This window comes from Salminus brasiliensis, chromosome 17 (assembly GCF_030463535.1).
Source record: "Salminus brasiliensis chromosome 17, fSalBra1.hap2, whole genome shotgun sequence".
NCBI lineage: Eukaryota > Metazoa > Chordata > Actinopteri > Characiformes > Bryconidae > Salminus > Salminus brasiliensis.
The window spans coordinates 13,510,455-13,532,800 of record NC_132894.1 but is presented as its reverse complement, the minus strand read 5'-3'; the positions used below and the strand labels follow the sequence as shown (position 1 = coordinate 13,532,800).

General features: G+C 39.6%; 3 protein-coding genes across 6 annotated transcripts in view; all 3 read right to left on the bottom strand.

Moving 5' to 3' along the window:
* Window positions 1-1,846: 1,846 nt before the first annotated feature.
* Window positions 1,847-11,904, bottom strand: nxph2b (neurexophilin 2b). Its single transcript, XM_072660123.1, has 3 exons — window positions 11,581-11,904; window positions 11,265-11,378; window positions 1,847-3,021 (listed from the first exon to the last, which is right to left on the bottom strand). Exons 2-3 carry the CDS (start codon window positions 11,307-11,309, stop codon window positions 2,269-2,271), a joined length of 798 nt encoding a protein of 265 aa, XP_072516224.1. The 5' UTR covers window positions 11,310-11,378; window positions 11,581-11,904; the 3' UTR covers window positions 1,847-2,268.
* Window positions 11,905-12,549: 645 nt separating this feature from the next.
* On the bottom strand, window positions 12,550-17,890 carry LOC140538082 (uncharacterized). Its single transcript, XM_072660491.1, has 5 exons — window positions 17,751-17,890; window positions 15,256-15,997; window positions 14,792-14,867; window positions 14,534-14,647; window positions 12,550-14,448 (listed from the first exon to the last, which is right to left on the bottom strand). Exons 2-5 carry the CDS (start codon window positions 15,956-15,958, stop codon window positions 13,767-13,769), a joined length of 1,575 nt encoding a protein of 524 aa, XP_072516592.1. The 5' UTR covers window positions 15,959-15,997; window positions 17,751-17,890; the 3' UTR covers window positions 12,550-13,766.
* A 2,168-nt stretch (window positions 17,891-20,058) lies between these two features.
* Window positions 20,059-22,346, bottom strand: part of slc4a10a (solute carrier family 4 member 10a) — a 48,196-nt gene continuing 45,908 nt past the window's right edge. For 3 of the 4 annotated variants that reach the window (XM_072660487.1, XM_072660488.1, XM_072660489.1), the window contains one exon: window positions 21,470-21,557. Coding sequence is in view for 1 of the 4 variants with exons in the window: in XM_072660490.1 (XP_072516591.1) it covers window positions 21,476-21,557 (82 nt within the window). In the remaining 3 variants the exon portion in view is untranslated. Of the gene's footprint in view, window positions 21,558-22,346 lie in introns of all 4 variants that reach the window. The other variant, XM_072660490.1, reaches the window with a different exon arrangement.

Below are 22,346 nucleotides of genomic sequence, written 5' to 3'. Positions count from 1 at the left end.
GTCAGATTTAACTGTAAACAAAAAACATACAAGAAAATAATACCCCATGATCAATCTCATACCTCCCTATATAATATTTCAGATCAACTGTTCGAGCCAACTTCCCATACTAACGTCAAGACGTCCTTTATCAGAAAGCTGTAAGCCTGAAGAAAAGTCTTGACTGTTTCTGTTTGTGTTTGTCTTCGGTCTGCATTACTTTCAGTATTCCCATTTTGGTTTAAACTGTACTGTCAGCCCTAATCAGGCACAACTGCTGTGCTGAATATGTCAATGATGAATAAGAACGATGAGAGCAGTGTTGCTTCTTATTGTTTTGGGATCTCGAGTTATTTTCCTCTTGTTTAATGATCAAAACAAGTGGTACAGAGTGAAACCAGGAGACAGGGGAATGCATTACGACTTTAAAACTCATCACTTAGTCACAGCTCGCTTTGTTGCCATAAACATAAAAACATTAACAAGGCATGAAAGAAACTTCACGAAGGACGGCAAGAACGGATAATGCCCCCCCCCCCCTTTTTTTTTTTTTTTTTTTTTTTTTAAATATCCTTGAGTAACAGATTTTTCAACAATTAAAGTGAAATTTGGGGTGCACTTGAAACGTTACACTTATAACATCACTGACACCAGTGTGAACAGGTCACTGATGAAATGCCTTGAGGTGTGTCTCAAACTGCACCTTAATACTATTTACTAGGGATGCACAAGGATATTGGAATCACATCAGTATGTGCCAATATTGGACAGAACGTTCAGTGTGGATTTCTAAACAATCCAGTAGATGAGCAACTACACCAAAAATGTACATTTTTTTGCATTTCTAACTCTACAGACATAAAATGCCATAGCATTTAAACCACCTGTCTGATATTGCGAAGGGCCCCTCCCCTTCATGCTGCCAAAACAGCTCTGACCCATTGATTCGTGGACTCCTCAAGACCTCTGAAGATGTTCTGTGGGATTTGCCACCAAGACATTAACAGCACATATATTTAAGTCCTGCAAGTTGGGATGTTGGGCCTCCATGGACAGCATTAATGAGCCTTGTATACCAAATGCCCTAATAGGTGCCTTCAATTACATGTTTCTCAACTGGGAGAAAGTTTTTTTTACTTCTCCATTCAGAATTCTTTCAGCTGTATGATGTTTGAGAGGTTGCCTATGTCCTAATCTGTTAACAAGACTGTATATTTTTCTTATGTACTTAAAGGAGAAGGACCCCCTTCTCTACCCCCCACAAACTCTACCTTAACACTAATTTCTAGGGATTCACAAGCATATCGGAATTGCATTGGTATGGGTCAATATCGGACAAACGTTTTAGTGTGGATTTCAGAACAATCTGATAGATGGGCCTCTCCACCAAAATGTACATTTCAATAAGTCTTGTGTACCCATGACCCTGTCGCCGGGTCACCGGTTGTCCTTCCTTGGACCACTTTTCTTGGGTACTAACAATCACAAGATAGTCAGCTAGTCTTACAATTTGGACCTCGTCAAAGTTGCTCAGATCCTTGAACAAGTGGTGACTTCACTTGCTGCCCAATTTGTGTATCTCATCTCTTGACAGTTGCCATGGTTATAAGATATATATTTGTTTTTTTTTCCATTTTGTCATCCAATTTGGATCTGCCAATTAACAAACCCATTTATAACTCCCCCTAGCACTAGCAAAGCTCCTGATTCTAGAAGGGTAAGGACAAGCACCGGGTTTCCAGCTCCACCGCACTGCTGATGGCAAAGCAGCATGGCTCAGGATTCTAACTCATGACCCCCGGGCCTTTGAGGTAGTGCATTAAACAGCTGAGCCACTCAGAGCCAGGAAAAAATCAATGTTATCCACTTCAGCTGTAAGTGGTTTTAATGTTTTGGCGGATCCGTGTATTTTTCTGTTGAGATTATAATTCAGGTAGATGTAGTCCAGATTTCAACCAGTTAAAGATGTTTCATCGGATTCCATCAGAATTCCCATATCAGTGCATCCCTACTATTTACAGTTGGATTTACAAACTAACAAAATGAACGTTTTTGAATTGTTAGAACATGCAAAACTACTAACATTATCCATGGCTGGAACATTACTTTACATTACTACTTTTGTACAAGGATATATTCTCAAGCCTTCAGCAAGGCCTTAACATTGGCCCTGTCCATTGTCCTGCCTGCATCAACAGCATTTACACAGGGCTCAAATCAGCAGTTTGCTTTCCAGTCATTGCGAAAGGTTACCAAGGACAGGTGGTCTGTGAGGACCTCAGCAGACTGCTATCCCATGGAGATATAGGGCGTGTCACTGTGGTAATTGTAGTCCGGACAGACCTTCTGAACCAGCTTGTAGTCAGCACTGAAGAAGTCAATGTAGATGCAGATGACTTTAAAGGGCTTGGAGCAGAGCCAGGAGACATGGCTTTGTGTCTGCTCCTGGAAGCATACCCGGGCGGAGTCATGGCTGCAAAGAGACGTCCTCTTGCTACGGTCTGTCTTCTCGTACTCCACCCTGCAGTTGAAGGCTTTGCCATCCTTGGAAATGTCCAGCGTCTCCTGCTGGGCGATCTCGAAGTCGACCACCTTGGATGGCGGGACCAGGCTGACGGACACGTTGCCCAGGCCCGTGGAGTTGTGGCGGAAGTAGACGCTGAACGTCCCGTTTCCATGGTCCACGATCTTGCCAGTAATCAGCAGGTTGAGCTTGATCGTCTTGATGGTGGAGTGGAAGTCGCCCCAGCCAAACATCTTTTTGAATTTGCCCGTCTTCACGATGGGTCGTCGCTTGGCCCTGGCCAGAGTCTCTTCGTTATCAGTGCGGTTGGACAGCCAGGCCCATGGGTCTTGAATTGCTCCAGGCTGAAGGTGAGAGGCTTCATTCCTCTGGACGCCAGACGGGGATGCGCGGGCGAAAAGCCGCAGGGGCTTGAGAAGGCCTGAGCGCAGGCCCTGCGGGAAGAAGCTCTCGTCCTTATCGCTTTCTCTCCATCCCTGCGGGCCTGCCAATGTGCTGGGCTCTGCGCCACATGTGACCTTTAGACACAAAACCGAAGAAAAACGCAGTTAACTTCCAGATTTCAGTTCGTTCCAAGACTCAGATCAGGCTAAGGCACATTTTCAACAGCCACAAAGACTCCTATTATGGTCACAGAACTAAATTATGCATTGTTTATTGCCAATACAGGTGGGAAAGAGATATTAAAAAGAAAAATGTTATAACAATGTTAATACAATTATGCACTGTGACCATCTTCTCTATGCTATCTCTCACACACACACACACACACCTTATTTACACCACAGACTGGACTACAGCCACATAATATCAAATGAATCACATTTTTCAGTACTTCCATTTGACATATAGTTTCCTGCATTCTAATACTTTCAATTCTGTATTTAAATAAATCATTAAAATTATATATATATATATATATATATATATATATATATATATATATATATAAAACATAATTAATTGTTTATTGTATTGATATTGAGACTATCAATACAGTCTGAATGAGTGAATCTGTACAAATCTGTACAGTTTATCTTTAAATAAATAAAAGTTCCTCAAAATTCTTCAATTCCAAACCAGCAAAATAAACCCCCAAAAAATCACAACCCCTAGGATTTACAACTGATGTACTAAAAGCCCAGTCATTTGAGCATGAGTGCATGCATAACACAAGCCCCTCCCTTCGCACAGGATGCCCCCAGATACCTCGTCGAAAGTGGAACCACATGTTACAGTGTAAACGAGTTGAAAAGAACAGGCACTGTCTAATCTGCTAAAGTGAGAGTTGGTATAAGAAGCTGTTTGCAAAAGACAAGTCGTGTTTCATATGATGCAAACAGGATGTAACGTCTCCCTTCTCTGAGCTGAGCTCCCTCCACGAGATCAGCTTCCCATGGAGCGAGAAAGAGAGAGCAGCCACGTTCACCAGATTACGCCTGAGACACTGACAACGTTTAGCCAGCTCAGTACAGCTTATAGCCAACATACCTCAGACGCTTTCAGACGCACAGGTATCTGCCTGGGATGAAAGAACTCTAGCAGTATGCAAACACAGTTTAGAGAGGAAAATATGAACCAAACACGAACCGAGATGAAAAAGGAGAGGTCTATGGCTGCATGATTTTGCTGCTTTCCTGCCCTTCATTACAACAAAAAAGCTTAATTTGATGAAATAATGATAGGAGCACCTAATATATCTTATATTTTACTGATTTTATAAACTGTCGTCCATCTAATTATAATTATAGTAAGATAGCCTACTTGATTGCTTCAGTTAACTCCCTTTAAATAACTCTAAACATTGAACATTTTAAATTAAATGCTTTAAATCTGTATTCTCAATTGATACTCCTGATTTTATATATCAGTATCAGACATGGAAAAAAGGTATAATTCTTTTCATTTCTGTGCAAAAGGTTAAAACTGCCTTTAGATACAAGTAAATACAATCTCCAAATCAACAGGCAGGTCTTGTGGAGGGTTCCTGGTGAAAGGCTCATTGATGTGATTGATTGTGGTCCCACCTCCCAACTTACAGGACTAAAGGATCTGCTGCGAACGTCTTGGTGGCAGATACCACAGAACACCTTCAGAGGTTTTGACGAGTTCAAGGTCATGGGGAATGGTCATAGTTGTTGTGGTGGCACAACAGGGGGCCCTACTCAATATTAGTAGTTAGTAGTTCTAATGTTATGGCTGATATATATTGTTTTGTCAATATATTGTTATATATTGTTCAGCATCAAGGACAATATATATATATATATATATATATATATATATATATATATATATATATATATATATATATATATATATAATATTGAATGTTTCAAGAAGAGTCAAAGTGCTGAAGCTGCTGGTGTCCTCACAACAATGGACTGACCATCCCAGAGTCCAGATCTCAACATCACTGATGTGTTTGGAATTACTTGTATGCTGTGCAGCACTCAATGATGCTGAGGTCTAGAGGCTGGTCAGTTCATTGTTTTGAGGACACCAGCAGCTTCAGCGGTTTGATTTTCAATCCGTTCTTCTTTTTGTGTCTGTGCTTTTCTCAGTAGGAGCTTCTCGATCGGCTCCACGTCCTTTGAGATCAACAGCACAGAGTCGTCTTCTCACAGTTGAAGGATGGACAGAAACACCTGTGGATGTTTTCAGACCTTGAGCTTGATTTTCTCTGTCTCTCAAAGACAAAAGCTTTGGCTGCTGATTATCTGATGGGGCAGATTTGGTGGTGTAGTAGCTCTTGCACAATTGTTAGCAGTCTTAATGATTTTTGAACTCTGCTTTTGGAAAATCCTGCTTTTCCATTTATTGACTTTCCCCCTCCTTACACAAAGAGGATTATCTTTCATCTAATCTCCTCAGACATTCTCGCAAAAAATGAATAACTTAATACTTAATAACAGTTCTGACTGGAAATTGAACAAACTGAAAGTGGTTTCTGACCTGTGCACTATACTGTATGTTTGTAGGATTACTCAAATGCCTTGAGGCATCAAAAGAGCTACAGCAACACATCTGGAATTTGGAGATTTGTCAGGATGGTCTGTCCCATACAAATAATGCAATATTACAGGGCCCATTTCCACACAATATCAGTACTGCAAAGGCCTTTTTTACAATAACTATATAACCATATGTGCAGACCTGCCATGCCCCCATCCCCTGCACCTTTTTCTTCCTCTGTCTTGAAACAGCTTCTTAATCTGACTCAGTGTATTTGACAGACAGTCTCATCATTTTTATGTGCAAGTCTCCAAAGGTTTAGTAATCCCTACACAGTACACTACGTTTGACACTACATCATGTTATATCCGTAGACGGGGCTGGAAACAAGGACAGCAGGCATTTTAGATGACATGTAACTTTCTCTTTTAAGTAGTGATGATCTGAGAGACAGCCATGGTTAGCTGTTCTTCCCGCCGCAAACAAAACTGAAATGTTCACATGCTCAGAGCATAAGAGATTAACCTCGCATACCCGCTCATATATGCACACACGTCCAGTGCCAGTCACTCTGTAAAAGGCGCTACCGCAATTCACAGAGGAACCGCAGTCCCTCTGATATGCCTCTGCTGCTGGAAGTGAAGAGCTTTAAAAAATCATTTATCTCTCATTGGCCAAGGCATGCTAAGTAAATGAAGTCTGCTTCTTTCGTTTACAACAGGAGAACACTGGACTTAAACTGTCACCAATTTCACTGTAAATGCCTGCCCAAAAAACTTCAAACGTGTCCAGATTTTCATCCGATGTCACTTAGAGGTGGTATGACTTGCTTTAGTCTATAAAACAAATATGAATTTTAGTTTTAAATGTTAAAAAACTTAAATGTTTAAATAAGGTCTATTCAAACCCTTTTACTCATTTCTTCTTCACATACCTTTTCAATAGAGAGACTGATATATTTTTGGCTTATGTATTTACTGAGACAAAATCGTAACAGCCTGCAGTCCATGTTTTTTTTTTTTTCTTAGAAACGTTAGCCTCTCTAACAAATCTCTAAACTACAGACAGCAAACTTGTCTTGGCTGGTCGACCGCTTCTGGAGTATATGATAAATCATGCTAATTCGCCAAATTATTCTTTTAAATGGGGCCCAAAACATGAGGCTAAGAGGAGCAAGACACAGCGTATTAAGTTTAAAATAGTCTAGCCTATACCTGGCCAATATCGAGGGACAGTGTCACCTCTCGAGCTGGTAAATATGCCGTTATGTATCGAAACATGGCGATATATATCACAACATGCTTTTCTGAGTATACTGCGGTATTGTAAGCACTCCTACATAGTGTTGGGCAGTGCCTGCTTTTTCAATGTAGTGTCTAAATATTACCACGGTATACAGTATTAGCAGGGACGGAAATTAGTGTAACTTCTGCAGGTAGAGCAGATGATTTTATGTTTACGTGGCTTCCGTATCATCAATCACATTCTATACAAATGATCAAATACAAAGTTCAGTTTGCTTACAGGGTCACAGACTAAGTGTCTAATCATTCAATAAATGTTAAACTGTCAGTTTAGGGCTGGGTGATATGGTAAAATACTATATCATGATATTTAAAGACATTTTCACGATACACAATATTTATCACGATATAATCACAGACTAAATTCATCAGTAGCGACAGATTCTTAAAAAACACTATTCAGATACTCTCCCATACTGAGGAAATCCGCTGCACTTCATCCAATTAAACCAGTCTAATAACACTGTTGGTAATGAAACTTGCAGTTGATCTGTGTTCTTAAAGCACTAACAATATCCTTGATATGCTTAGTAAAGCATATTGTGTATCATCATGAAAAAATGTATCATGATCCAATAAAATATCATCATATTGCCCAGCCCTACAACAGTCCATCATGCTTAGTTAGCAGAATAACAGTCTGCTCACCACAGAACAAAGTCTGGCTGACTGAAAGCCCGACAGATAGACAATAATGACTCTTGATTGTGTGACTTCTCTGTTGTGATGTGATGTTTTGAGGTGTTGGTTCTGAAGCCCACTTACTCAGCTAGCCTTTGCTTAACTAGCGCAGTTACAGATCCACTGAGTATCCGACAGCTCACTGCAGCTGCTGTCAACTAAGTGCTGAGCTATTGTCTGAAAGGGCGACTGGTATTGGAAGTACACCAGAGGGAAATACGTCTTGTTTGGAGTTAGCTAGCAGGGTAACTGAGGCTCAAATCACCCACGCTTAGAGGATAGGTCAAGTGACTGGTCTTAAACAGTCACAGTTTTAGACACAGACACACTGTTTAGACTGGTTCATCCAGGTTTGCTTGCTTGCCCTTTTATTCACTGAGCACGTCGCTAAACTCTCAACTACGGTGGGCTTTTTTTTCCCCTCACCTGTTTTCATAGAGTGACACACCAATTAATGAGCTGCCGAAGCACCCCTGCCCTGTGGGGTTTTTAAATGCATATGGGTAAATGAGCTTATTTGGACCTGTACTAGACACTGAACAGACGTTTGACACATTAGACAGTCATCATGTTGAAATACCATCCTCATTTTGAGATACCGTCAACATAAAAAAAACAACATTATTACCCTACATGTTTAATTACACAGGACACATAGTTTGTCCTGGTTTAATTAGGTTGCAGTGCAGCATAATGTGTTAAATGTTGAATAAAAATGTTTTACAAATTTTTAATAGTATCTTTAAGATGTGTCATTCCTTGAGGTATTGTGATTTTAGATTTATGTCATATTGCCTACACCTTGTCATACTGTGCTATTCTTATTATTTTATGATGAAAATAATTATGAATGGGGAGAGCAATGTAGGAAAAATCGAACATCACGATACTTAAAAATATTTTTGTGATATGCATCTCAATGTTTGGTTTCTCAAAGTTTTAAATGCACTTTTACTCCCACATTCAAATCCTACCCTTGGAAACTATAGGCACAGTGACCTTATTCAACACTTCACATGCTGTTCTGCACCAAATCCAATTAAAAAGGCCTAATTATTCTGCCTTGTAATGAAACATGCAGCTGGTCAGTGTTTTGTACCTACAGACATTATTCACTATACATTCAGGAAACTGTACAGTAACAGACATTGTCAGTACAAAGATAAAATACTGTCAAATTGGTGCAAACAAGCCATCATCTGTATATTCAGGTTTTGGCAGACTGTTCATTCAAGAATTGAATATGCCAGTCTAGCCCTTTAAAGTGCAAATATTATTAGTTATATTGCAGAATACATATATAAACCTACACTAAACCCAGTTTGTTGGTTTAAATATGCTCAGTTATAGATGTATTCAGTTGTGTTCATTGTTTTTTCGGACATTGACACAATGTTTTCATAATTTTGTAAACAGACAATTTTAATTTGAGGGATTACAATACTAAACTATACGACAATACTACATTAACCATTAAGGAATTGCAACATTTTCTTTTTTACATAGTCAAAATAGACATCTATAGGCTCAAAAGAAATTGAACATCACCAATTGCAGGCCTTTACTGCAGTCGCCTTAAGCTGCTGCTTGTTTGTGGGTCTTTCTGCCTTCAGTTTTTTGTCTTTAGTAACTGAAAAGCTGCTCAATTGGGTTAAAGTCAGGTGACTGACTGTGTCATTTAATAACATTTAATTTCTTTGCATTTCTCGAGAAGCTCTTGAGCTACTTCTGTTGTATGTTTTGGGTCATAATCCATCTGTACAGTAAAGCACCGTCTTATCAGTTTTTTAATATTACACCAGTGACCCAGTTCCATTGGCTGCCACACACACCCATGCTATAACAGTACCTCCATCAAGTCTGACAGATGATGTAGTGAGCTTTGAATCATGAACCTTTGCTTTCCTTCTTCAAGCTCAAGTTAGCTTGGTTTCAAATGTCCAAGAAATATCGTTCCAAACTGGACAGGCTTTGGATTATAGACTTTGACAATTATATGTCTACCTCGTTGAGACTGTTCTTGACTAGAAGAACAGTAAAGGTTTTTTTTTTAACAGGGAAAGAATTTGTGTCCTTTAGTCATCCAAATCTCAAGCATCTGTGACTGTTACGCCACTCACAGCACACATTAACACACTTAGTAATTGGTACCTCTACGTTATAAGTATAGTGAAGACGAATGCTGCAGTACCGATGCTGTATTGTAAAGTCTTTCAATGGACAATCCATACTGATGGTGACAACAGGCCCTGACTACGTTTACTCTGTCTTAGGGTGTATTTCTAATTCACTCTAAGACAGATTCAGACAAATTCAGACATTTTAAAATGAGGTCATTTGTCTTGTTTGCCATAACTTAAACTCTGCCATTTATCTATATATCAATGAATTCATCTACATGTACATGTATGATATATTAGTATATCTCTGTTTGCAAAAAAAAAAACACATTAGGGCCAGGAATGTGAGGAAAGACGACTTAAGGCTAACATAAGCCATCCTTTGAAAAATAACTAAATATACAATAAACCAATCAAGTCTTTGTGGTATTTATGTGGTATTTATCACAAATCATGGGATTTGAGACCTACTCCTAATCCGGTGTAAACACATTTTATTACAGTTTAAGAGATAAAAAGAGGCACAATATACTGGAAGAAGTAAAAGCGGATTGAGCTCGGCCAGAGGAGAGTCCCAGGAGGAGGACTTAAGGCCGAGCCATTACACAGATTCTCATTTGGACTTATACTGGTTTCTGGGGCTAAAACCCCGGTGCTTCCCGCATGCGTGGGCCTCCTCAAGTCAATTTCTACCATTCTGAATTAATCGCTGAAAATAAAGGCATGCATTTGCTTCTCCTAAGAGAAATAACTTGCTGGGTGAAATTGGTGGATTAAGGATTGTGTGGGAGATGGATTATTGTGCGAGTTAGAGAATCGCGACACGCTGCAGCTCAGCGCAGTTTCATCCAACTGCTATCTGTTCTGTTTAATCTGCACAAAAGACTGTGGGCCAGTTTTCTCCAGACTGTACTTAATTACACTGTCAGTGGAGATTCGGTCTGCATGGACCTGTGCGTGGAAAGCCAGCCCTGTAGCTTTCATAAAAGGCTTCAGAAGCAGCTTGCTTGGGCTTGCTTAGTTATTAAGCTGGTAGGAAAGTAGACAACTTCCACTATATTGCAAATTACAAGTCAGATGAACGTCTGTGAAATTATTTAATGTAGAGCATACAAATGTGAAATGATGAGGCATGTGACATGCATTACACAGCCTCCTATACAATCTTAGGGCCTTTTGTCTGATAGTGGAACCCTTGTAGGTGCTATATACAATCAAATTTGAAAAGTCACGCAGAAACCTTGTATCTCCATTTTTGTCATTTTACACTTTTTGACATAATTGTAATCTGGCAGGTGTGTTTTACATTGAGTCCAAATTCCATGATGGACCAATAGAAATGCTCTTTACATCGACTTCCATTAAAAGTTAAGAAGGTTTCTTCCTTCTTCTGTGAAGTTGCCATTTGGACATGATTTTCTGTTATTATGTGAAAAACATTTAACCAGGTAAACTATTCAAGCATTCAAGTAGTTTATTGAGTTATCATGACCACTGTATTCCCTAAGGAACCACTGAAGAACCCATTTTAATTATGTAGTGCCATTGTTCTAGACATTAAGAACAGCTGTAGCTAGGACATGTCTCTTGAATCTGTGCCACAGTCAAGGGGTGTAAAACTGGATGACATTCCTTCATCTCTCCACACTGTCATGCTGCCTCACACACCAGGTTAATTAAAGAAGGGGCAGAAACACTTACCATGTGCAAGCAGAACACAAGCAGAGCCGACAGACCCTTTGACATCTCTTGGGCTTTTCACTTGGACACGCCTAGTAAAAAACAGGTCCACTGGTAAATCTGCGCCCAGTCAGTCTGCAAAGAAGGGCGAGCCAGGCACAAAAAGAGGGGAAAGCGTTAACGGCTTTGACCTGAGATGCAACCTTTAATTAACACATGTAGCAAAAACTCCGGTGAGTGCAAAAAAAAAGGGGGCTCTTCAAAATGCAAAACGCGAGCGCCCTTCATGCACACAGTCAGAATCAAAAAATCAAAATCGTGTAGTTTGCACACTCACAGTTCAGCTGAAGAGTTGCCTCCGTGCATGCTTGTGCCAAGCTGGAGCGCATCCTCTGCCGCCTCGTGCATGAAACCCGTCCTGGCCCTGCACGTACCAGAAAAAGTGAGCAATGTTCAGAAACTCTGGATATAACGAAGCTCCAAAACTGTCTCTGCACTTCTCGTCTGGCTGCGCGCTGCTTTTACACTCTTAAATATAAATGACGTATTTGATAGCAAACTAAACTGTAACGCTATAGGCGGCCGGAACTGCCCTAACACGACTCCTGCGCGCTCGAGCCCCGGTTCTGCAGCGCCGCGCCGCTCGCGCCCTTCTTCTCTTTGGAGTTTTGAGGGCGGGTGAAGCGCGCGCGCCTTCCCTTCAACGGTCCGACCAATGGCTGATGAGGAGACGCCAAACGGGCCGACTCGCCTCAGGTCGCCGAGCTTAAAGAGGAGCAGTTTATTCACCTCCGGATTAACTTCACCACCAGTGAACCGGTCGAGGTGATGGCGAGCGTGTCTTTTTTTTTTTAGTAAAGCTGGACAGCTTTAGCACTGCCCGTAAGAGAAAAAAGGTCCCTTGGCTCTTGTCTTACAGAGGACAGGCCTGAACTGAGGTTTACACCCTGACTAAAGAAGCCACTTGTGCACAGGTTAGACGTCTACACTAACGAGGGGATCCTAGTGGATGCATTTCTAAGTGAAGTCGTTTGTAATATTAGCCTGAACTCCAGGTTCAGCTCAACACTCGCTTGGTTCTCATGGGAGGTAAATTCAGCCCTCTTTCTGTGGGCTGTGAATCTCTGAAGGGATGTAGTTAACCTACACTGGTGATTTATGCGCCACTTGCGCCCCCGTGTGGTCAACGTGGGCTCAAACGCTGTTAAGGGAATGATCTATTTTTTTGTTTGTGTATATGTGAGTTATTACATTAGAACCTAGTTCCCCCCCCAAAAAAAATACACAATACAGATTTTACATGGATTTATTGAGCCATTCATCCAACATTGAATATCTTGGTCAGAAAAAGTATGGGAACCTTTCCTTCTAACATTACTGATAACTGAACAGTCCGACACAACCAGATATAAGATTATACACAGGTCAAACTTTCTTACAGCATTGTCTGAGAAAGAATACATCAGACAAGCCGCTCTCATTAATAGAAACTGTGTTTAGGTATATATGTCTGAAGTAAATGCATCTCTAAGCAGTTTCCAATTGCAACAAATCTATACATTACAGACAGTGGGATCTATTCCAATGTACATGCTGTAAAACTGCAGCATTACAAACTTAAATAAATATACTCTTAAATATATGCAATGGCTTTATATCGAACTGTAACAAAAACATTTGGTTGCCAAATCGTTCTTTGACTTTGGATAGGTGGAAAAGGACTATGTGTACAACCTAAAAAAAAGGGTTCTCTATATATCACAAAAAAGTGTCCCACTATTGTTACAAGCCAAAGAATCTTTTTTAGACCATCAGGCATCCATCAACTGAAGTATAACTAAAAAGCACTTATTTTTATGGTCATTTTAGCAGTTCTCATTATCCATGTGTTTCCATAGATAAAAAAAAAAAAATAATAATAAAAATAAATAAAAAGACATGGGGACCCTGTAACTGTAAGTAAGCAATTCTTATAGTCAACATTTTGTAAAGTGCGTTTATTTGTTAACAGCAACAAACCAACTGTGCATTAATAAAGAAACAGAACACACAGCAGAAACTGTACACTACGTAAAGTACACTATACACATTTATTCAGAAAACAGATGTTTTGAGAAATGTGACCAGGCAGCAATGTTTCAGCAACACTGGAAACATCGGAGTATTGCTCTTTCCAGTTTGCCTCCACGCTGAAAACTATGCTGATAATGAAGAGGCATTTAATTAACATTTCAAAACTAGATGGTGGTCTTAGAGAAGGATGGATATGACAAACGGTTGTTCAACACCTAAAGCACCCAAACAGATATTCAGAAGAATCACAACACACACCTACTCCTGGAATACTCTCCCAAACCAAACACACACTGGTCAACAGTGTTTTTATATAATTTAAATAATAATAATAGTAGTAGTAGTAGTAATAATAATAATAATAATAATAATACTTATTATTTCACAAGCAAATATTCAAAACAAGAACAAGGCAAAGTTGCTCATCCCCATAAACACCACAGTGAAGTCTCAGTTATGAGATTCTTTAATAATCCGGTTGTGACTCTTCTCGAATGCAGCCAACATGGACCTGAAGCTGCCTCTCTGTACGCCATTAGATGAATGGCCAGAGGAAAAGAGTGAAGGATGACTCTTCCCAGCAATCTTGGACTCCACAATGGAGAGGTCTGGAGGGGTTCTAAACTCGTTCAGATCCTCACACAGCATGTTTCCTGCCCTGGAACGGTCCCAATCCTTCACTCTGAAATCTGCTTGACCTTTATGTAGTTTTCTTCCTGCACCTTTCCGTACAAGGCCCTGCATTGGTCTCTGTGTCTCCACTGGTAAGGCATTGAGAGGATCATCAAATTTCAGTACCCTGCGTGTTCCCTCCAGGTCATCACAACCACCCTGTTTGTCCAGACAGCCACTCTTGCCACTGAGAACTTCCCCCTGCTTTGGTAAAAGAGTGCGATGAGTATCCTCATTTGCAGGCTTGTCCTCGGAGCTGTTGTCGGACACTGTGAGGTCCAGGGTTAAGAGATGCCGTGATGTACCATCTTTCTCCAAAGATTTTTTTTTGTTTCTTTTTTTTGCACCAAGTGGAGGCCATAAGTTTTTTGTCCTATGTCTACGGCGGAGGTGTGTCTTAGCTTTGCTGTCAGATGACCCTCCAAGCATGCTAGACATTCTCCTGCAGCAACGTAAGTTCCTGGATAAAGAAGCACAGAAACTGAATCTTCTTCATACGTTCTAGATGTAACAGAATTTGGAGCCGTCACAATTTGTGGACTCACCTCTGTAGAAAGACATGAGGTCTAGAGCAGGGTACCCATGTTGTGTTTGTCACCCCAGCAGCCAAATGCTGCATAGCCAGCGTTCTGATTCGCTTCAAATGCACCCATAGCCTCCTACAGAAAAAAAAAATTACAAGACAATGAAAAGAATCTGAAAGTTTATTCTTCACAGCAAGTAGCCAAAATGTTCTTCATGCAGCAAAGCTACCAGATTTTGTAAACATATTTAAATCTGCACAACATTAGATGCCAACATACCCTTTTACTTGTCGCCGTCTCTGCGGGTGCCAAGTCTTAATGAGAAACCATTCATCACATGATAAAGAGGCGGGATCTAGGCAGAACACACAGAAAGCAAATGAAATTTAAGTAGGTTATCAGAAGTAAAATGGCACTGATGTACGACGTCACTACAAAGTTTGTAAACCTAGTCACACTAGAAGCGTGTTTTAGTAAATTCATATACAATCTGATCACAACTCACAATAATAGTATAAGTAGGTCCTTTGAGTCTCCAATGACCAAAGCTATTAGAGACAGGCAAATGGACAATTAACTAAAACAGATTTCAAAATAGGTATCTGATGATAATTCTGATCATTACTGGGTTAAATATTCAATGAGCCATGATAACACTACAGTAAAGTGCACTGGAAACCCTTTAAAGCCAGCCTTGATGATAAAATAAATAAATACATTTACCAACTGTCTTAAACACTTACTGTGGTCTCTCTTTTTTGTTTTCGGAGGTCCTTGTCTTCTCATTTTGGTAAACAGTCTCTTGCATTCCCTGCACCTTAGTGAAATAGGTGCACTGTGAGGGGAGCTGGGACCTGACACCACAGAGTCCTCAGAATGTGTGTCATCCAGCTGACTGTCAAAACACCCACGGCTCTCAATGAGAGAAGTAAAAGTATCGTCAGGAATCAGCTTTTGACCTGAAGCACCTTTTTTCGGCCTGAGTGTTTCCAAAATGTCCTCAGCTTTTGACCGCAGAGGCAAGGATATTTTCCCAACTGATAGAAGAGCAAGTGAGCTCTGCCTCAACTTCTGCAACTCTGGTCTCTTGATCCTGTCCTCCTCACCAGAGGAGAGCAACACAACATCTTTGTGTCTCTGAGCTGGGTTCACATCTGCAAGACCTTCAGTTTCATGGTCACACTTGCCAGTGAGATCAACAACAACAGATGACAGTGGGGTCAATGGCTTCTCAACATCACTGCTCACTACAGAACTCTCAGTGTCTGAGCAAAAAGAGTCAGGATCCCAGCTGAAGGTACTCCGCAATGGACCCACTCTCCCTTGCCTGGTTCGTCTGTTAGTCCTAGCTGTCCCATCTTTTTCAGGGGAAGCTTTCTGCGTTTCCAGCAGTCGCCTGTGACGAGACGCGACCGAAGCCTGCCGCCTCCTCATGAAGTAGGACATGTTGGTGGACTCCGATTTACTGAGAACTAAGACTTCCACCTGCGGGTTGCAGAAATCAAAGAAGTCAATAAGGCAGCACTTCAACAGTATTTAATGATGCCATTCCAAAACTGTTCTCCATGTTTTATTTAAAATTCACACAATAAAAATAATCATTTAATTTCACATTTATTACTTAGATTTTACCTTTACAGTACGCTTTGATCCCTGCCTTTCAATGTGTTTTACAAGGTACTTAACCCTGTAAGTAGACATACATTGTGTATAAATATGATAGATTCTGCGTTGTAACTGCTCATTATATCTTCCTAATTCTTAATGCTAATGTAACTAATTTCTCCTCTTTTTAGTCTCTTGTAACATGTTCATGTTTGTCCCCCCCCCCCCTAAGTAATTTGGACTTCATGTCTATTTCTTTGAAAAGGTCAATATTAGTGTTGCACTGATACCATTACAGACACTGATACTTTTTTTTTTTTTTACCTTTTTTTTTTTTTGCATACATGAAACCAAACATGTAAACAACCAGTAAAAGCCAGTCCTAAATAGTTATTACCATTAAACAGACATTTAATGGAATGTCTGAAAGATTTTTTTGTTTCCATGTGGTGTTTTTTTTGGTTCTGAAACCAAAGGTTGAGTTTTACATAGAGATGCTGCACTTCATTCAATTAAATCACAGCAACTACACTGTTTGTAAAGAAATGTGCAGTAGATCAGTGTTTTTAAACCCTGGCAATCTCTTCAATATGCTTACAAAAACATAGTGTACCACAATTACAAAATTTATTACGATACGATAAAATATCATCATATTGCCCAGCCATAGTAGGTATTTGGTATCTGCAAATGCTTAAAATCTGGTATCGTATCGGAACAAAAAACGTGGTATACAGTGTAGCAGTACAGATTCTAGCCTTGAAACAAACTCTTCCAATCAACACCTGAAATAGAGCCAATTTAGATATTAGAGGATGAGATTTCACTTGACTAGTAAACATTACAAAGTGTATCTCAATGCAGACCAATGAAAACCATGCATCTCCAAAACAACTTTGCAGGAGGAGGAAAACCTTTTTTCACTTTCAATGGAAGTCAATGTAGAAAGACGTTATAGTAAGTCAATTTAGAGCATTTCTATTGGTCCATTCATTTGGAAATATTGACAAACACAGGCAGCAGCAATATGACGTCCTTGCAATATAATAAGAGTCATGGCATTAAATGAATTAAAAATCATAGCTGATATTAAAGTAGCATTCCTACTAAGAATAGGATCACACAGATCTTGATTTTTTTAGATCGTTGGTGTGGTTTTAGACTAAGACTGCTTGTCACAGCTGTGGGGAGTGAAGCCTGTAAACGGGGGGGGGGGCTAGTTAACTGGCATTCACCCACATAGTTTTAATAAATAGTTATAATTCAAATGAAGGTAAAAACTTGAGTAAAAGTGGAAAAACTACCTGTTAAAATGTTTTTTTTTTTAAAGTACTGAGATCCTATTTAAAATGCGTCTCACACGAAGCCCAATACTCTCACACTAACTTTGGTCTAAAATAAAATGGTAGCTAAAGCTCGAAAGTAGCAAAATTAAGCAGTAACTGTCAACCTGATCAAACTGAAACCAGTGGGGGAAACAAATCAAGCTCGCTAAGGTCAGCTCAGTAAAATGAATGAAGCTAGCTAACAGTAAGCGAGCTATGCTAGCTAGTTACTCCACAGCACAGCCGACCTGTTACTCTGCTAGCCGAGAGCTAACCACACACATTTACTCACAAAACAAAGCTCTTACTTTGTCTCGAGACGGTGGTGCTCCTTCCAACTACCCTCCAAATCCATCGCTAACATTGCTTTCTCAACCTGGCTGCTTTAAACCCTTGAATATGCCCCAGCGCCGCTTTGTTAACTTCAGGAGAAGTCCGAGCAGACAGCGTCTCCCTCCCGCGAAACCCCCTTAGTTTGAGCGAAGATGGTCGAGTCTCCGAGACGCTGATATCAGCAGTGGTTTGGTTAGTGGCTAAAATGGCTTTAGCGCGGGAGAGGAGCGGACAGCAGTAGGAAGTAAAATATCTGCTGCTGTTAAATTAGAAATGTTGCAGATTGTAGAAAGAATACCCGCAGTTTAATATAATACCCGATGTAGTCATTATATGTAGGATAACTCAGTGTGACTCTGTAGCGATGTCTACCTCTTTTAAAAAAATGATCTCTGGTGTGGGACTTCTTCGTGGCACAAAATTTGCAACCGGTCGTGGTGCACAGCGCCGCCAGCTGGAGAAGCAGAGTCGCGCGTTGCTGCCACACGGCTGTGGACGCTATACAGAGCTGTAAACAGCGTTAATGCAGGTTCTGGAGTGAATCTTTTTAATGGCCTGATATAAGCGAACATCAGCACATATAGATACAATTATACTGCGTAAACTAGACCATCAGTGTGGCCTTTAAAGTGTGGGCTAATTTCGATAGATAATCACAATATTGGAAATCACAGGCCGAGCAGACAAGGGTTGTTATTGGTCTGATGTGGCCTGGCGGGACACACGTGGGACATTTCTCATTTCCCTCTGTTTTGAATGCCTGCTGACTGCTCACTGACTGACTGTAGCTCTGCTACAGGATGTATGTAATATATAACCACAGTTGGTACTAAACCTTATTCCTCCAAATAAAGAAATGTGTACCAGCATGCTTCATTTTTAATAAATCAGTCATTGATGCAAATGTTAGGAAGTATTACTGTATTAAAAGAGTATGAACAGGCAAGCTGGGTCAGTGCTACACATATAGGAACCTCAGTAGAGCTTGAATAGTGAATGGTGATCTACAAACTGCTAGCAAAGATACTACACAAAGACACAGAAAGGCATGAAACTGAACTTTCTACCTTTTAGGGGTTCTTCAGTTTGAAACTGTGTAGGAACCTCTCAAGGTGCTTTGAGGAACCTTCAAGAAAAGGCTAAAGGATCCCTAAAGGATGCTCAAGATGAATCCTGGCAGTGTTGTACATTTCCACAATTTGTGTTTGTATGTGTGTGTAGGTACGTGAAATGTGAGTCTTCTAGTGACCATGATACACCAAAAAATCCTAGGCACTCCTAGTCCCTATTTCTGTTACCCTGAATAGCTAAGCGAGTAGATGACCTGATTTCTAAATATTGTAGCACTGAAGATTGCATTTCTTTAATATTTAATCTAAACTACTTTTATAATTTACAGTTTCAAAAACAAGTGCCTGAAACTAAACTCTGAGCACCCTGCATTGTTAATTTACATATTAAAAAGTCTTTTCATAAAATTCTGTACTTTTTTCTTCATACGTTTGCTCACTGTGGCTCCAAGCTTGTTTAGCTGTTCCTTTAAAAACAGGAAGGGTTTTCTTCTGAGGACTCTTCCATGAACGTCACATTTATGCAGGCGTTGCTGCACAGGAATGCACAGTGCACCACCTTTCCAGCACCTGCTAAATCTTCCAAGAGCAGCAGGAAGCACCAGCAGATCTATTGGAAAATATTCCTGGTCTTCCTGGACTTGACCTCCATGCTCCATGAGCTTTTTCTTAATACATGCTTCAGAGATTTGCATTTTATGGGCTTTTCTAACAATGACTCAACAAGCCATAGGCCTAACCAGCTAATTAAGGTCTGAGATCTTGGTAGAAGTTGTCTGAGAGCTCAACTTTAGTGGGGTGCCCAAAACTTTTGCATGGTGCTCCTTAAAATCTGTTCACTCTGAATTCACTGTTCTTGCTTAAAATGTTGCATCCGTTATTCTTCTACTCACATAACTATTCACAGTTCTGTGTCCAGGACACAGAAAAGTCAAGTATTAAAATAATTAAACTGATAAAATCGCCTTAGTGTATGAACAATAACAACAAGTTAGCAAGTTGTGCTGCAGCTGAGGTTAAAGTTCATAAAACAAACAAACAAAGCAAAACACAAAGTCTCAAAAGATCTTTCTGGTATGTATATTTTCTATTTGTTACATATTTAATATGGATTTTCTTTTTACAAAATGGAAAGAGAAAATCTGTACACATGTTTCCCCCCCCCCTTAGCATATATGTAACAAATATTTAATTTGAAGAAAATAAACCAGTATTTTTGCTTGATTTAATTTCACATTTAATTTGCTGAAAATATATCACAGTTGTAACGATACATATACATCTTTAATGAATAAACCCATTAACACCATCATCAGTAGAAACCACTTTCAAACAGTGATGCTTAACAAATCAGTTACCTCCCATTTTGCAGTGATTTTATAAGTGAATGACAATATTTAACAAAACTAAAAAAGAAAATGGCAAAAAAAAGGAAATGGCAAGTAAGACATTACAGTAAAGTCAACATCAACATGAAAACATTCCCTCTATCTCACTCCCTCACCCTATTTGAGTCCTATCTATACATTAAATACACTTTGTTATTTATTACATATTACACATGAACAAAATACATCATTGCATGTACAGATGATAGTCATTTGTCTAGTTAATACATGATATATAATGCCCCTCTTGTGAAAAGGATTATTGCATCTCTTGTCTGTATGATTCTTGTGTGCACAGTTTGGTCAGGACATGAAAGCTTCTCCCTTAACTGCTTCCCAAAGATCTAAACCAGTGCGAACAGAGCAGAAAAAGCAGACCCTTTAACCAAATACTGTGGCAGTGTTTAACAAAACCTAGCGTTTAACAAAAGCAATGTTTAACAAAACCTACGTTTTGGCAGTATTTGCTTGTTAATGTGGAATCAGCTCCTACTTCGAAGTACTTCGAGTATTCGAAACGCCTGAAAGTCTTACGTTCAGTATTCTGAATAATAAATCTAGGAAATTGTAGAAAGACGTACCTTTAAAAAACGCTGTAGTGGTGGATGAAATATTTTTCATGTTTCACATTTCAGAATATTCAGACAGAAAGACATTACACAGTTATGAACATGAACTGTGGTTACTTGATATAGACACGTATTTCAACTCAGAAAATAATTTTGAATGAATATTATATGTAACTCTTTTTAACTTTTAACAAATTTTGTTTTCAACTACATTAATAATACATTTAGTTAAAATCCTTATCCTAAGTTGTCAAGGTCTTGATGAAAAGTCAGTAAATACTGTTCAATTCTAGATCAATTTGTTTCTTTTTATACTGTAAGACAAGGATTCTTGAAAAGGATAATAATCTACTGTCAAAAAATACAAAACATACAAAATACAACTATTTTAAAACAAAAGTAGCTTCAAAAATGTAAAATTACTAAAGGTGAAACAGGATCGTCTGGAAAAAGGTAACAACACACACAAACACACCTCTCTCCATGGCATACATACATTCTCAAACATTCAAAACTCACACACATAAAAAAAAACATGTAATGTTACACAGTGCCTGAGAACAGACTGGCACACGCAAACTTAAGTGACATACAGTGAAACACAGAGTGGTGCTATATAGTGGCACAATACTTTTATGTTGTGTTTTACAAGCAACACCACGCAAAAGAAACGTCACAAACTCGTTTCCCTGTCCAAGTCCCTGTCCTTGACCTCCTTGTGTTTCTCAGGTCTCCTGATGTCTTCCACTGGAGAACTAGAGTGTGATAGTGAAGGGAAGAAAGACAAGCTCTCAGACAAGGCAAGTATCTCTCAGAAACAGAAGCATCAAAGAAAAGAGATTTTCCATACACATGAACAAAATCACCATGCAAAGATGCTCCCTGATACCCCGACTCCATTAGCTTAAACATTAACTTACCCCAAATTTTGTTCATTTTTAGATGAAAAGTGGGTCGGCGTTTTAGGCTGTGTTATGCACATTTTAGTGCAGTGCATAACACGTTCCGGACAAGATGTTATACCAAGGTGATGCATTTGATAGACTTGTTGAGCTTCTAGCTTGTCTGACTTGTGGCTTAGTCCTGGTATTGTAGTGTAAGAGATTTGGTGCACAAAACAGTGCCCATTAAGGCTTGAATAGGGGGAGCTGCTCTGATATGTAGTGGCTTTTGGTCTTTTTCAGTTCTCTTCATTATGAACTAACTCAATGAATGAGGCATGCGTATTACTGTGGCCTTGTTCACACCTGGTATTAACATGCTCTGGTCTTGACTAATTAAATGGTCAGTGGTAAGTAAAAAATAAGGCAAAATATCATAAAACAAAAATAAAAAAGCAGCTGCTTTCTTTTACTTCCATCCTCAGATCCTCTGTACATGTACATGATAAAGAGTTAGTCTGAAAAAAGAGACACTGGTTCATACTGATTCTATATCGTACTGAAATGGGAGGGACAGGGAAACTATTTTCATTCTATACAGAACCATTTTTTATATAGAACCATCCACAAAATGTTTTCCACCAATCTGAAGAAGGCTTTAAC